This window comes from Somniosus microcephalus, chromosome 11 (genome assembly GCF_052327205.1).
Source record: "Somniosus microcephalus isolate GS21.2 chromosome 11, FLI_Smic_1.0, whole genome shotgun sequence".
NCBI classification, from domain to species: Eukaryota; Metazoa; Chordata; class Chondrichthyes; order Squaliformes; family Somniosidae; genus Somniosus; species Somniosus microcephalus.
In genome coordinates, this window is record NC_140997.1 from 88,082,993 (window position 1) to 88,100,068 (window position 17,076).

The 17,076-nt window shown below is 49.3% G+C and overlaps 1 protein-coding gene across 1 annotated transcript in view; it reads right to left on the minus strand.

Moving 5' to 3' along the window:
- abca3b (ATP-binding cassette, sub-family A (ABC1), member 3b) overlaps positions 1-17,076 on the minus strand; it is a 97,435-nt gene that overhangs the window by 47,617 nt on the left and 32,742 nt on the right. Inside the window, exons 7-11 of the mRNA XM_085999952.1 lie at positions 11,105-11,255; positions 8,728-8,826; positions 6,921-7,113; positions 5,028-5,334; positions 2,907-3,183 (exon numbers count right to left, since the gene is read on the minus strand). Coding sequence (XP_085856078.1) covers positions 2,907-3,183; positions 5,028-5,334; positions 6,921-7,113; positions 8,728-8,826; positions 11,105-11,255 — 1,027 coding nt within the window. The remainder of the gene's footprint in view (positions 1-2,906; positions 3,184-5,027; positions 5,335-6,920; positions 7,114-8,727; positions 8,827-11,104; positions 11,256-17,076) is intronic.

The following is a 17,076-nucleotide window of genomic DNA, read 5'->3' on the forward strand; positions in this document are numbered from 1 at the left end:
TAAGTACCCTGGGATGTAGATTATCAGGCCCTGGGGATTTATCGGCCTTCAGTCCCATCAATTTTCCTAACACCATTTCCCTACAAATACTGATTTCTTTCAGTTCCACCCTTTCATCAGACCCTATGTTCCCCGGCATCTCTGGGAGGTTATTTGTGTCCTCCTTTGTGAAGACAGAACCAAAATATGTATTTAGTTGGTCTGCCATTTCTTTGTTCCCCATTATAAATTCCCCTGATTCTGACTGCAAGGGGCCTACACTTGACTTCACCAATCTTTTTCTCTTCAGATATCTATAAAAACTTTTACAGTCAGTTTTTATGTTCCCTGCAAGCTTACTCTCATATTCTATTTTCCCTTTCTTAATTAATCCCTTTGTCCTCCTTTGTTGAATCCTAAACTGCTCCCAATCCTCAGGATTATTGCTTTTTCTGGCCAATTTATATGCCCTCTCCTTGGACCTTATGCTATCCCTAATTTCCCTTGTTAGCCACGGTTGGGTCACCTTTTTTGTTTTATTTTTATGCCAAACTGGGATGAACAAATTCTGTAGTTCATCCATTCGGTCTTTTAATGTTTGCCATTGCCTATCCACTGTCAACCCTTTGAGTGCCATTCCCCAATCAATCCTACCCAACTCGCTCCTCAGACCATCGTAGTTTCCTTTATTTAAATTGAGGACCCTTGTCTCTGAGTCAACTACTTCATTCTCCATCTTAATGAAGAATTCGATCATATTATGATCACTTCGACCCAAGGGGCCTCGTACAACAAGATTGCTAATTAATCCTTCCTCGTTACATAATACCCAGTCTAAGATGGCCTGATCTCTGGTTGGTTCCTCAACATATTGGTCCAGGAAACCATCCCGTAAACACTCCAGGAATTCCTCCTCCACAGTATTGTTACTAATTTGGTTGGCCCAATCTATATGTAGATTAAAGTCACCCATGATGAGTGCTGTGCCCTTATTGCACGCTTCTTTAATTTCCCTTTTAATGCCATCCCCAACCTCCGCCTTACTGTTTGGAGGTCTATAAACCACTCACACTAACGTTTTTTTCCCCTTAGTATTTCTCAATTCTACCCATACAGATTCCACCTCATCAGAGCTAATATCCTTCATTACAATTGTGTTAATCCCTTCTTTAACCAGTAATGCTACCCCACCTCCCTTTCCTTTTTGCCTATCTTTCCTGAATATCGAATACCCCTGGATGTTGAGTTCCCAGTCCTGGCCTTCCTTGAGCCACGTTTCCGTAATCCCAAGCAAATTGTATTTACTTCTATTTGCGCAGCCAATTCATCCACCTTATTACAAATGCTCCTCGCATTAAGACACAAAGCCTTCAGGCTTGTTTTTTTAACGCTCTTGGACCTATTAGAATTATTAGTTACTGTGGCCATGTTTGATTTAAATCGTTGATTTCTCGGACTGCCACTTTTGTTTTTCTCCTTCCTATCTTTTGCTTTTATCCTTGTTTCCCTTTCCTCTGTCTCCCTGCTCAGGTTCCCAACCCCCTGCCATTTTAGTTTAAACCCTCCCCCACAGCACTAGCAAACACTCCCCCTAGGACATCAGTTCCAGCCCTGCCCAGGTGCAAACCGTCCGGTTTGAACTGGTCCCACCTCCCCCAGAACCGGTTCCAATGTCCCAGGAACTTGAATCCCTCCCCCGGCACCATTCCTCTAGCCACGTATTCATCTGAAGTATCCTTCTATTTCTACTCTGACTAGCACGTGGCACTGGTAGCAATCCTGAGATTACTACCTTTGAGGTCCTGTTTTTTCATTTATCTCCTAACTCCCTATATTCCGCTTTTAGGACCTCATCCCGCTTTTTACCTATATCATTGGTGCCTATATGCACCACGACAACTGGCTGTTCACCCTCCCCTTCCAAGATGTTCTGCAGCCACTCGGAGACATCCTTGACCCTTGCACCAGGGAGGCAACACACCATCCTGGAGCCTCGTTTGCGGCCGCAGAAACGCCTATCTATTCCCCTTACAATTGAATCCCCTATGACACAGACAGACACACACACAGACAGATACAGACACACACACTGACACAGGCACACACACCGACACAGGTACACACACTGACACACACACACTCTGACACACACACACTCTGACACACACACTGACACAGGCAGACACACACACTGACACAGACACACTGACAGACACAGGCACACACACTTACACAGACACACACTGACAGACACACACACACACTGACACAGACACACACACAGACTGACACAGACAGACACACACTGACACAGATAGACACACACACACTGGCAGACACACACACACTAACACAGACACACACACACTGACAGACACAGACAGATACACACACAAACTGACAGACAGACACACACACACCGACACAGATACACACACTGACAGACGGACACACACACACTGACAGACAGGCACACACACACTGACACACGGACACAGACAGACACAGAGATAGTCACACACACAGATACAGACACAGATAGACACACAGACACACACACAGGCAGAGACAGTCAGCCCTTCTGGAGTGTCTGTGACAGAATCAGGCTGGGCTGTGATGCCTTCTGCTGTCGAACAGCCGACTGGTGCTCACTGCTTCGGCTCACCCTTACTGGTGGAAGCTGTACTCCAGCGAGAATCAGTCAGACAGCAGGGGAGAAAATTGCAACAACACAAGTCACTGACTGGCTGATTATTCCCGCTCTCGGCCAGGGTGTCTCTGCAGCCGTCTCTGGCTGACTCAGCACAGATCAGGGGCTCAAACCTGGGATGTGACTGGTCTGTATTGTTGAGTACACCACATGGTGCATCTCCCTCTGAATTATTGGGGGGACCAGTTCTAGCAGAAGGTTAATGCTGAGCACGTACTCATTCAGCTGGTCCAATGCTTGCTCTGTAACATTGCGAGGCTGTGGGAAATTGGTGGTACTGATCGAAGCAGTCGGCTCCACCAGCAATTTGAACAAGGCGTTGTCCACTAACATCAGGGAGGTAGCAGAAGTGTGATAGCCCAAGTTATTGAATAAGATCCGTATCCTGGTCCCAGTTACGATCGTGTCATGGAAAGCTGCAGCTACTAAATAGTGTTCATTAAAGCTTGCTCCCTCCTTAACTGAAGTATTCAACAAAAACTCAACAATTTCACCTGGAATAAAAGGAGCCAACAAACGTCTGTCAGAATTCACACAATAAATACCAAATCCACACAGCCCCACACCGAGAGTGACCAAGGGCGAATCATGCACCACAACCAAAAACATGAGCAAAGTTAATTCAACTCATCAAAGTTCATCCTTCCGATACAGTAATAATTTTAATTTATACAGAAAAATATCCCAAGTTGCCTTGAATTTGTGGGCAGACATGTGCTGGAGGAGACCTAGTGTAAGAGGGCTGCCTATTGGCGGAGACCTTGTGTAAGAGGGCTGCCTATTGGCGGAGACCTTGTATAAGAGGGCTACCCATTGGAGGAGACCTTGTGTAAGAGGGCTGCCCATTAGAGGAGACCTCGTGCAAGAGGGCTGCCTATTGGGAGACACCTAGTGTAAGAGGGCTGCCCATTGGAGGAGACCTTGTGTAAGAGGGCTGCCCATTGGAGGAGAGACCTTGTGTAAGAGGGCTGCCCATTGGAGGAGACCTTGTGTAAGAGGGCTGCCCATTAGAGGAGACCTCGTGCAAGAGGGCTGCCTATTGGGAGACACCTAGTGTAAGAGGGCTGCCCATTGGAGGAGACCTTGTGTAAGAGGGCTGCCCATTGGAGGAGACCTTGTGTAAGAGGGCTGCCCATTGGCGGAGACATTGTGTAAGAGGGCTGCCCATTGGAGGAGACCTTATGTAAGAGGGCTGCCCATTGGAGGGGACCTTGTGTAAGAGGGCTGCCCATTGGAGGAGACCTTGTGTAAGAGGGCTACCCATTGGAGGAGACCTTGTGTAAGAGGGCTGCCCATTAGAGGAGACCTCGTGCAAGAGGGCTGCCTATTGGGAGACACCTAGTGTAAGAGGGCTGCCCATTGGAGGAGACCTTGTGTAAGAGGGCTGCCCATTGGAGGAGACCTTGTGTAAGAGGGCTGCCCATTGGCGGAGACATTGTGTAAGAGGGCTGCCCATTGGAGGAGACCTTATGTAAGAGGGCTGCCCATTGGAGGGGACCTTGTGTAAGAGGGCTGCCCATTGGAGGAGACCTTGTGTAAGAGGGCTGCCCATTGGCGGAGACATTGTGTAAGAGGGCTGCCCATTGGAGGAGACCTTGTGTAAGAGGGCTGCCCATTGGAGGATACATTGTGTAAGAGGGCTTGCCCATTGGAGACCTTGTGTAAGAGGGCTGCCCATTGGAGGAGACCTTGTGTAAGAGGGTTGCCCATTGGAGGATACGTTGTGTAAGAGGGCTGCCTATTGGAGGAGACCTTATGTAAGAGGGCTGCCCATTGGAGGGGACCTTATGTAAGAGGGCTGCCCATTGGAAGAGACCTTGTGTAAGAGGGCTGCCTATTTAGGAAGGTGCAGATTTTAAATTTGCTATTCTTCCAGCCCCGACCGAAGGCTTCCTCCGGATTCAGTCCCGTGGGCCGGCCTCATGCAGGGTACCGACTCCGAGCATTGGAACAACTTGGGCAAAAATTGTGGGGTATCTGGTGAATGATGTCATCCCACTAGTCCTGCCTCTTCCTGTAATGACCGTGGGGAACGAGGCGGGCACAAGGATTGTCTGCCTCACATTCTGTAGAATTTTGCGTGGGCCTGAAAATAGGGGTAGAGAACAGGCATCACTGGATGGTGCCCCAAATACCAGGGGCTCTGCCTCACTGGGGCTGAGGAACAGTGTGGCTCTCATGCAGTGATCGGAATCAGGGCCCCGCAGTGTTTGCTCGCAAATGTAGAGTTAGCCCTGACTTATAAAACCAACGGGAGGGCTGTGAGGGTGAAGACTCGAGCAGGGAGTTAAAGAAAAGAGATCAGTAGAGGAGTTGGGTCAGCCGCGAGGACCCTCACCATCAATACGCCTTGGGATGCCAAGCTGTGCTTGCAGCAGGTCTCCGTATGCCTGGGCCAAGTCTTTAGTCAGGCTCCGGGAGTCAAGGCTCACTGAGTAAGGAACAATGGTGGGCCCGTACTTCTGTAGAGTCAGATTTAGAGGAGGTGAATCCTGGGGTCCCGGAAATGACTTGGCAACAATCAACGCAAAGCAGGCAAATATCAGCGGGATCATAAACTGAGCCGTGAACACCTTCCAGTTCCGCCAGCTGTATGTTGCTCTCTTCATGAACATGGCATAGAACTGCTGTAAAAACAGGATGATCTGCACAAGAGAAGGGGGAGACATCAGGGCTTTTATAAAGCAAGAGAATCCAACACAACAAGAAACACCAGCACCCCCATTAAAGAAAGACTTGCATTTATAAAGTGCCTTTCATGACCTCAGGACATTCCAAAGGGCTTTGCAGCCAATGAGGTACTTTTGAAGTGTAGTCACTGTTGTATTGTAGGAAATGTGGCAGCTAATTTGCGCACAGCAAGCTCCCACAAACAGCAATGTGATAATGACCCACATAATCTGTTTTAGTGATGTTGGTTGAGGGATAAATATTGGCCAGGACACCAGGGATAACTCCCCTGCTCTTCTTCGAAATAGTGCCATGGGATTTTTTACATCCACCTAAGAGGTCAGACGGGGCCTTGGTTTAACATCTCATCCGAAAGACGGCACCTCCGACAGTGCAGCTCTCCCTCAGTACTGCCCCTCCGACAGTGCAGCACTCCCTCAGTACTTCCTCTCTGACACTGCAGCACTCCCTCAGCACTTCCCCCCTCTGACTGTGCAGCACTCCCTCAGTACTGGCCCTCCAACAGTGCAGCACTCCCTCACCGACAGTGCAGCACTCCTTCAGTACTGCCCCTCCGACAATGCAGCACTCCTTCAGTACTGCCCCTCCGACAGTGCAGCACTCCTTCAGTACTGCCCCTCCGACAGTGCAGCGCTCCCACAGTACTGCCCCTCCGACAGTGTAGCACTCCCTCAGTACTGCCCCTCCGACAGTGCAGCACTCCTTCAGTACTGCCCCTCCGACAGTGCAGCGCTCCCACAGTGCAGCACTCCCTCAGTACTGCCCCTCCAACAGTGCAGCACTCCCTCACCGACAGTGCAGCACTCCTTCAGTACTGCCCCTCCGACAGTGCAGCACTCCTTCAGTACTGCCCCTCCGACAGTGCAGCGCTCCCACAGTACTGCCCCTCCGACAGTGCAGCACTCCCTCAGTACTGCCCCTCCGACAGTGCAGCGCTCCCACAGTACTGCCCCTCCGACAGTGCAGCACTCCTTCAGTACTGCCCCTCCGACAGTGCAGCACTCCCTCAGTACTGCCCCTCCGACAGTGCAGCGCTCCCACAGTACTGCCCCTCCAACAGTGCAGCACTCCTTCAGTACTGCCCCTCCGACAGTGCAGCACTCCCTCAGTACTGCCCCTCCGACAGTGCAGCGCTCCCACAGTACTGCCCCTCCGACAGTGCAGTACTCCCTCAGTACTGCCCCTCCAACAGTGCAGCACTCCCTCAGTACTGCCCCTCCGACAGTGCAGCGCTCCCACAGTACTGCCCCTCCGACAGTGCAGCGCTCCCACAGTACTGCCCCTCCGACAGTGCAGCACTCCCTCAGTACTGGAGTGTCAGCCTAGATTTTGTGCTCAAATGTCTGGAGTGGGACTTGAACTGACAACCTTCTGACTCAGAGGCAAGGCTGCTACCAACTGAGCCATGGCAGACACCATTAAAGGGCCCATCCTGCTGTGTGCTTAAAAACAAATAAATAAAAGTTTGGAATTTTAAAAAAAATGCAGAACCCTCAATGTCCCTTTAACTCTGAGAGGTGCCCGCAGATTATGAACTTACCCCTGTGTTCAGTTTGACAGAAGAGTTGTCGGCGGGATGATGAAGGTCACTGTTATCTGGAATGTCCATCAGGTTAGTCAGGCTGGTCTGCTCCCCGAATGACCAGTCACTCATCCTGCGCTCGTGCTGGTACTGGAGTGCCGGCAGCTGGATGGCCTGAATGTCCTCGCTGGAGCCCACCAGCTTGCCGACCCTGCAAAGGACCACAGGCACCGACTGATGATTGATGTTACAGTAAAGTGGAGACAGACCTCGGCACCAGAATCAGAACGAGCTCCACCCAAAACATGAGCTGGAAAATCATCAGAAAGTGAGACTGGCACCAAGGGGGGGGGGGGGGGGGGGAGAGAGAGACGGGTGGGACGAGAGAGACGGGTGGGGCGAGAGAGACAGGTGGGGCGGGTGAGACCCAGCTCCTTGGGCCCAGAGACCCAGCTCCTTGGGCCCAGAGACCCAGCTCCTTGGGCCCAGAGGCCCAGCTCCTTGGGCCCAGAGGCCCAGCTCCTTGAGCCCAGAGACCCAGCTCCTTGGGCCCAGAGTCCCAGCTCCTTGGGCCCAGAGACCCAGCTCCTTGGGCCCAGAGACCCAGCTCCTTGGGCCCAGAGGCCCAGCTCCTTGAGCCCAGAGACCCAGCTCCTTGGGCCCAGAGACCCAGCTCCTTGGGCCCAGAGGCCCAGCTCCTTGGGCCCAGAAACCCAGCTCCTTGGGCCCAGAGACCCAGCTCCTTGGGCCCAGAGACCCAGCTCCTTGGGCCCAGAGACCCAGCTCCTTGGGCCCAGAGACCCAGCTCCTTGGGCCCAGAGACCCAGCTCCTTGGGCCCAGAGACCCAGCTCCTTGGGCCCAGAGACCCAGCTCCTTGGGCCCAGAGACCCAGCTCCTTGGGCCCAGAGACCCAGCTCCTTGGGCCCAGAGACCCAGCCCCTTGAGCCCAGAGACCCAGCTCCTTGGGCTGACCAGTTTTGTTTCTTTTCAGCTTCTCCACAGTTGTTGCAATATTGAACTTAGGCTGCAAAGATAAAACACAATTTCTATCACAACCTTCTGCATGCATACCCCTTTATTCCTCCTTCTCACCATTCCAATTTTTAAACCTTTATTTTATTTCTAACTTACTAGAAGCTCTCCCTTTGCATTGCTCACAACAACTTTTATTCATATATCGCCTTTAACGTAGCAAAACGTCTCAAGGCGCTTCACAGGAGCGATTATCAAACAAAATTTGACACCATGCCACATAAAGAGATATTAGGGCAGATGATCAAAACCTTGGTCAAAGAGGTAGGTTTTAAGGAACGTCTTAAAAGGAGGAGAGAGGTAGTGAGGCAGAGAGTATATATTTATATCGTACTCGGTGATTGTGGCATTCCCCATGAGAGTCAAGTGTTCGGATGCAGCGAGGTTACAGGCTGGACTGGGACACACAGAAGCAATTCAGGCCCTGTTTTAAAGTAACACATTCTGTCCTTATTTTTCTAATATCCCCATCATAAATTCCTATGTAAACATTTATAGTGAAAACTGCCTATGTAAACATGTCACGTTGTAGTTACACCCTCCTGCCAGTGGTGGCGCTTCAGCTTTTTTTTGCCCTCCTTCATTAATGTACCATGTATTACAAGCAGGAGAGATCCCTGCCAGGGCCAGCCTCCAGGCGGCTTGAGAAAGCAGACTGGTAACCGATGTCAAACTTCTTGCCTCCCCCCATCCCCAGCTCTGTGCCCATGAAATTCCTCCGCTGGGGGGGGGGGCGGGCAGGGAAACAGAACCAGCAAAACCCAGCTGTAAACTCCCACACCTCACACTCACCTCAGGAACACCTCCTCCATGGTAGTGATGGAGGCTCCATAACTGGCAATTCTCAGCGCCTTTTGCTTCTCTTCCAGTTCTGAAAAAAGGCCTTCAAACCTGCAGACAGGAAAGGTGTAAATATACAGAATCACCACCGCTTCTAGGACCAGCATCTGATCCCAGTGTTGGTGTGAGGGGATGTACTGGTGAGTGTTAGTAAAATTAACATACTGCTGCTACCAAGCGCCAAACAAACTTTTGTAACTCAGTCATCGTCATTTGCATAACATGGGGTCCTTTTTACACACTCACACACACACTCACACAGAGACTGATACACATATACTAACTGGGGCCTGTTTTACACATACACTCACTGAGACCTGTTACACACACAATGGGCTGAATTTTGCCAGTGATCAGAGGACAGGTTCGGAGGCAGAGATTGACAGCGGGGCGGAAGTCCGCTCTGAACCCGCCTCCTTGTTAATTTCCCAAGTGCTGGCTCTGCCGGCGGTTTGCAGACCCGGCACTAAGCGGTGGGTCAGGCAATTGAGATACTTAAGAAGCTACTTAAAGGTATTTAAGCAGCATTTTACCAGGTCCTGACGATTTTTCCATGTTTTTTTACGAGGTTCCCGGCGCTCAGGGATCACGTCAGGTAAGTGTGTCGGGTTCTCAATGATTCTCCATTGCTGTGAATAGGTGATAGCTGCAAAAGTGGTATAAAAGCTACCATTTCACAGCTGTTCAATTTCCAATCTTAGAGGCTGGAGCCTTCAGGATTTGGAATACACTTTTCAGCTTTATGGAGGTTTGAAGTGTTTGGAACAAACTTTCTATCCAGTGTCACCTCCTTGGAGCAACCTCTCTCACCACTGACAGATCGCTTCTGTCATCTCAACTTCAGCTGCCATATATTCCTGCAGCATCGGTGCCCTTGAAAAAATCTCACCTTGGTCCTCAGAATCCCACCACGATCAGCCCCAGCACCAGCAGCACCAGGGACACCAGCATCACCAGCAACAGCACCAACCTTCTCTGCAATCACCTGATGCTACACAGGACACAGGGCATCAGCACCCGGCCACATTGCTGCCCGAGACGCCAGGGATGGCCTCGCCATGGCCAGATTTACTTCACTTGACGCTGTACACCCTGGCTGCCACATGATGCGCTAGGTTGGCACCACCCCACACTAACACCATAAAGCATCCCTACAATGTTCAAGCCATTCCTTTCACACTTATCACCATTGGGGTGGGGGGTACCGTTATATCTCACCATTCATTGCAACTCACTAAGCCACTTCCAAAGGTGCACACAGATCTGTCCAAGAAGGCACAGTGTTGAAAATAAAGATTTCAATGTTTGACAACACATTCACAGAAACTTCACATGAACATTGGCGATAACACCCAACTGTCTACTCTTGTGTGTTGTTAGTTGGTATGATTGGACTAGGATGAGGATGAGTGTGAGGGGTGGCTAGTGAGATGGGGAAGTGATAATGTAGATAGAGAGGGATGGGTGGAGGTGCAAGGTAAGTTGGTGTGAGTAAGGATGTGCAGGAGTAGGGTAGGGAAGGCAGAGTGATGGGGATGTGATGAGTGGCACAGCAGGATGAGGTTGAGTGTAGCTTAGCAGTAACGTTTTGTGATCTACTGAGATCATTGAAAGGTTTGCGCCACTGCAGCCTGGTCCTCCTAACAACATCCCTGCTTGTGTCCTCCTGTGCAATGTGCATTGGTCTCCTAGGGAGGTCTCCTCCGCCTATTGGAAAGGAAGAGAACCTCCCTGCGTGCTGTGTCTCCCTCCATAGGCATGGGAGAGCCTGGGTACAGCCATGCACCTTTGTGCAGTGACTGTCAGTGTTTGCAGCATCTCAATGCTGCAGAACACTGACAGCACAACTGTCAAAATGATTGTGGACATGGTCCCTTTAAGGAAACTGGCTGATGACGTGTCATCAAATGACATCACCAGACCCACTTCCTATTAATTGGCTAGAACCTCGTAGGGCAGGCTTAACAAGCCCCATCAACGGAATATCTTGTTGGAGGCCGGAATCGACACAGATGCGGGGTCCCCACATGCCATGGACGTCACCCGCCCTGGATCCGCCGAGGTTGGAAAAATCCAGCCCAATAGATATGTTACACACACACTCACTGATGCACACACACAGAGACCTGTTACCTGTTACACACTCACTGCAGACTGATACACACACACTCAGTTATAGGGGTGAGTCTATGTACCCCCGCCTGGCATACACTCAGAGGCTGACTGTGCAGTCCCCACAGATCAGAGAGATTCCCTCTGCCTGGCATACACTCAGAGGCTGACTGTGCAGTCCCCACAGATCAGAGAGATTCCCTCTGCCATACTATACCTGTCAGTGCTTTCATTCGGGAGGATGTAGGAGAGTTCGGCACCAATATTGGTCTGCAGGACTGCTCTGGGCACATAGCTCTTCACAAGACTGGTGATTTTAGCAATGTTACAGTGAGGCTCCTTCACAATCACCATGTGGTACCCGGCGCCTGAAACAACACACCCAGCACAATCATCACAAGTGGCTACAAGAGACTATTCTTTCAATGGTTTCAGTTTGAATAAAATTCCCTTTGGATACAACTGACAGGTTGATAGACTGTCTGATGGTGCGTTACCTGTGTCACAGTTATTACAGAGTTAGGAATGTGGCACTTTCAGTGATACCCTTCTTATCAGCTGCCTTCAGCAGGAAACTAGCCCGGCCTGAATCTAGTCAGCCCTGCTTCAACTCACTAACCCACCTTGAGCACTGTGTCCAGTTCTGGTCAGATCCACCTTGAGCACTGGGTCCAGTTCTGGTCAGACCCACCTTGAGCACTGTGTCCAGTTCTGGTCAGACCCACCTTGAGCACTGGGTCCAGTTCTGGTCAGACCCACCTTGAGCACTGTGTCCAGTTCTGGTCAGACCCACCTTGAGCACTGTGTCCAGTTCTGGTCAGATCCACCTTGAGCACTGTGTCCAGTTCTGGTCAGACCCACCTTGAGCACTGGGTCCAGTTCTGGTCAGATCCACCTTGAGCACTGTGTCCAGTTCTGGTCAGACCCACCTTGAGCACTGTGTCCAGTTCTGGTCAGATCCACCTTGAGCACTGTGTCCAGTTCTGGTCAGACCCACCTTGAGCACTGTGTCCAGTTCTGGTCAGACCCATCTTGAGCACTGTGTCCAGTTCTGGTCAGACCCACTTTGAGCACTGTGTCCAGTTCTGGTCAGACCCACCTTGAGCACTGTGTCCAGTTCTGGTCAGACCCACCTTGACACTGTGTCCAGTTCTGGTCAGATCCACCTTGACACTGTGTCCAGTTCTGGTCAGATCCACCTTGACACTGTGTCTAGATCTGGTCAGACCCACCTTGAGCACTGTGTCCAGTTCTGGTCAGGCCCACCTTGAGCACTGGGTCCAGTTCAGGTCACCGAGATACATGGGAAGATTCAAGTGTTGAATGTGGTGCAGAGAGGAGCCACAATGGCGATTCTCAGCTTTAGAGATCAGAAGTATGAGGAAACATAGAGAAACTTGGGCTCTTCACTCTTAAGAGGTGATCTTAGGGATGGATAAGATAGATGGTATGGAAAAGGTACATTACAGCAACAACAACCACCTGTATTTATATAGCGCCTTTAACGTAGTAAAACGTCCCAAGGTGCTTCACAGGAGTATTATAAGACAAAAAAAATTTGACACCGAGCCACATAAGGAGAAATTAGGGCAGGTGACCAAAAGTTTGCTCAAAGAGGTAGGTTTTAAGGAGCATCTTAAAGGAGGAAAGAGAGGTAGAGAGGTTTAGGCAGGGAATTCCAGAGCTTAGGGCCTAGGCAACAGAAGGCACGGCTACCAATGGTTGAGCGATTACATTAAATTAATTTACCAGAGTAGGACAAGGGGTCACAGGTTCAAACTAATAAAAGGCAAATTTAGTAGCGATCTCAGGAGGCTCTTCAGACAGAGTGATCAACACAAGGAGCAGCAAAGGTGAAAACCCTGGAATTATTTAAGAACCAACTGGAGGTTACAATAGGGAGTACAGGGTCTTTCTGAATGGATGAAGTACAATGGGCCGAATGGCCTCCCTCACCAAGTGGGATGTATTCTATATTAAATGCTGTTTTTTGGTTAATTTAATGAGGCTTACCGTATGTTGCGGTTGGATTGTGATTTTTTTTTTAATATTCGTTTTTTATGGGATGTGCGCGTCGCTGGCAAGGCCAGCATTTATTGCCCATCCCTAATTGCCCTTGATAAGGTGGTGGTGAGCCACCTTCTTGAACCGCTGCAGTCCGTGTGGTGAAGGTACTCCCACAGTGCTGTTAGGTAGGGAGTTCCAGGATTTTGATCCAGTGACGATGAAGGATCGGTGATATACTTCTAAGTCAGGATGGTGTGTGACTTGGAGGGGAACTTGAAGGTGGTGGTGTTCCCATGCGCCTGCTCCCTTGTCCTTCTAGGTGGTAGAGGTCGCGGGTTTGGGAGGTGATGCTGAAGAAGCCTTGGCAAGTTGCTACAGTGCATCTTGTAGATGGTACATACTGCAGCCACGGTACGCCGGTGGTGGAGGGAGTGAATGTTTAAGGTGGTGGATGGGGTGCCAATCAAGTGGGCTGCTTTGTCCTGGATGGTGTCGAGCTTCTTGAGTGTTGTTGGAGCTGCACTCATCCAGGCAAGTGGAGAGTATTCCATCACACTCCTTACTCGTGCCTTGTAGATGGTGGAAAGGCTTTGGGGATTCAGGAGGTGAGACACTTGCCACAGAATACCTAGCATCAAGGGGTATGGGGAGGGAATGGGAATATGGTATTGAGATAGAGGATCAGTCATGATCATATTGAATGGTGGAGCAGGCTCGAAGGGCTGAATGGCCTACTCCTGCTCCTATTTTTCTAGCCTCTGACCTGCTCTTGTTGCCACAGTATTTATGTGGCTGGTTCAGTTAACTTTCTGGTCAATGGTGACCCCCCAGGATGTTGATGGTGGGGGATTCGGCGATGGTAATGCCGCTGAATGTCAAGGGGCGGTGATTAGACTCTCGCTTGTTGGAAACAGTCATTGCCTGGCGCGAATGTTACCTGCCACTTATCAGCCCAAGCCTGAACATCGTCAAGGTCTTGTTGCATGTGGGCATGGACTGCTTCATTATCTGAGGAGTTGTGAATGGTGCTGAACACTGTGCAGTCATCAGCGAACATCCCCATTTCTGACCTTATGTTGGAGGGAAGGACATTGATGAAGCAGCTAAAGATGGTTGGGCCTAGGACACTGCCCGGAGGAACTCCTGCAGCAATGTCCTAGGGCTGTGATGATTGACCTTCAACCACCACAACCATCTTCCTTTGTGCTAGGTATGATTTCAGTCAGTGGAGAGTTTTCTCCCCGATTCCCATTGACTTCAGTTTTATTCGTGCTCCTAGATGCCACACTCAGTCAAATGCTGCCTTGATGTCAAGAGCAGTCACTCTCACCTCACCTCCGGAATTCAGCTCCCTTGTCCATGTTTGGACCAAGGCTGTAATGAGGTCGGGAGCCGAGTGGTCTTGGCGGAACCCAAACTGGGCATCAGTGAGCAAGTTATTGGTGAGTAGGTGCCGCTTGATAGCACTGTTGATGACACCATCCATCACTTTGCTGATGATTGAGAGTAGACTGATGGGGCGGTAATTGGCCAGATTGGATTTGTCCTGCTTTTTGTGGACAGGACATACCTGGGCAGTTTTCCACATTGTCGGATAGATGCCAGTGTTGTAGCTGTACTGGAACAGCTTGGCTAGAGACGCAGCTAGTTCTGGAGCACAAGTCTTCAGCATGACAGATGGGATGTTGTCAGGGCCCACAGCCTTTGATATATCCAGTGCGCTCAGCCATTTCTCGATATCACGTGGAGTGATCTGTACTACAGGTTTTACGATTCAGTTTTTACATTGCAAGTGCAATGAAGGGAGAGATATAGAAGATAGAATGTGATAAATATTTTTTAATGTATTTATTGGAAATCATTCATCTAGAAGAATTCACAACCACTGCACAGCCATCAATACTGAGGGCAGACTCTGGTGATCTCTCATTATTTGGAGCAGTTTAGGATTCAGCAAAGGAGGACAAAGGGATTAATTAAGAGGGGGAAAATAGAGTATGAGAGTAAGCTTGCGGGTAACATAAAAACGGACTGTAAAAGCTTCTATAGATATGTGAAGAGAAAAAGATTGGTGAAGTCAAGCGTAGGTCCCTTGCAGTCAGAATCAGGGGAATTTATAATGGGGAACAAAGAAATGACAGACCATTTAAATACATACTTTGGTTCTGTCTTCACAAAGGAGGACACAAATAACCTCCCAGAGATGTCGGGGAACATAGGATCTAATGAGAGGGAGGAACTGAATGAAATCAGTATTTGTAGGGAAATGGAGTTGGGGAAATTGATGGGATTGAAGGCCGATAAATCCCCAGGGCCTGATAATCTACATCCTAGGATACTTAAGGAAGTGGCCCTAGAAATAGTAGATGCATTGCTGGTCATCTTCCGAAATTAACAGTTCCCATGGATTGAAGGGTAGCTAATGTAACCCCACTATTCAAAAAAGGCGGTAGAGAGAAAACGGGGAATTATAGACTGGTAAGCCTGACATCGGTCGTGGGGAAAATGCTAGAGTCCATTATAAAAGATGTAATAGCAGAGCACTTGGAAAGCAGTGACTGGATCGGACAAAGTCAACATGGATTTACAAAAGGTAAATCGTGCTTGACTAATCTACTGGAATTTTTTGAGGATGTAACTGGTAGAATAGATAAGGGAGAACCAGTGGATGTGGTGTATTTGGACTTTCAGAAGGCTTTCGATAAGGTCCCGGCATAAGAGATTGGCGTGTAAAGTTAAAGCACATGGGATTGGGGGTAAGGTACTGACTTGGAAAGAGAACTGGTTGGCAGACAGGAAGCAAAGAGTTGGAATAAACGGGTCTTATTGATCTTATTGAATGGCGGAGCAGGCTCGAGGGGCCGATTGGCCTACTCCTGCTCCTATTTCTTATGTTCTTATGTTTTTCCGAGTGGCAGGCAGTGACTAGTGGGATACTGCAGGGATTGGTGCTAGGACCCCAGCTATTCACAATATATATTAATGATCTAGACGAGGGAACTAGATGTAATATCTGCAAGTTTGCAGACGACACAAAGCTGTGTGCTGTGAGGAGGATGCCGAGAAACTCCAGTATGATTTAGACAGTTTGGGTGATTGGTCAGATGCAGGGCAGATGCAGTATAATGTGGATAAATGCGAGGTTATCCACTTTGGTAGCAAAAACAGGAAGGCAGATTATTATCTGAACTGCAATAGATTGGGAGAAGGGGAAGTGCAACGAGACCTGGGTGTCCTTGTGCACCAGTCGCTGAAGGTAAGCATGCAGGTGTAGCAGGCGGTTAAGAAGGCAAATGGTATGTTGGCCTTCATAGCGAGAGGATTCGAGTACAGGAGCAAGGATGTCTTGCTGCAGTTGTACAGGGCCTTGGTGAGACCACACCTTGAGTATTGTGTGCAGTTTTGGTCGCCTTATCTGGGGAAGGATGTTCTTGCCATGGAGGGAGTGCAGCGAAGATTCACCAGACTGATACCTGGGATGGCAGGAATGACGTATGAGGAGAGATTGGGTCGATTGGGCTTATATTCGCTGGAGTTTAGAAGAATGAGAGGGGATCTCATTGAAACTTATAAAATTCTAACAGGACTAGACAGACTAGATGCAGGAAGGATGTTCCCAATGGCGGGGGAGTCCAGAACCAGGGGTCACATTCTAAAAGATAGGGGGTAAGCCATTTGGGACACGGATGAGGAGGAATTTCTTCACCCAGAGAGTGGTGAACCTGTAGCATTCTCGACCACAGAAGGCAGTTGAGGCCAATTCATTAAATATATTCAAGAAGGAGTTAGATATATTTCTTAAGGCTAAAGGGATCAAGGGATATGGGGAGAAAGCAGGGACGGGGTACTGAATTTGAATGATCAGCCATGATCTCGTTGAATGGCAAAGCAGGCTCGAGGGGCCGAATGGCCTACTCCTGCTCCTATCTTCTATGTTTCTATTATATAGAGACTCCTCTCTCACCAATCTGCATCATCCAAATTAAATGAAATTTAACACAAACAGATAGAAAATCCTGGTTCAAAAAATGCACAAATATTCAACAAACTGAATCGAATTAATACAAGAGACAGAGATCGATTCTGGCAGTGTCAGGCCCGTCACTTTTAACAATTAAAGAGGCAAAGTAAAATAGTGGAATTCATAGCCAGGCACAGTCTGGAGTCTGCAGAGCATGTGTT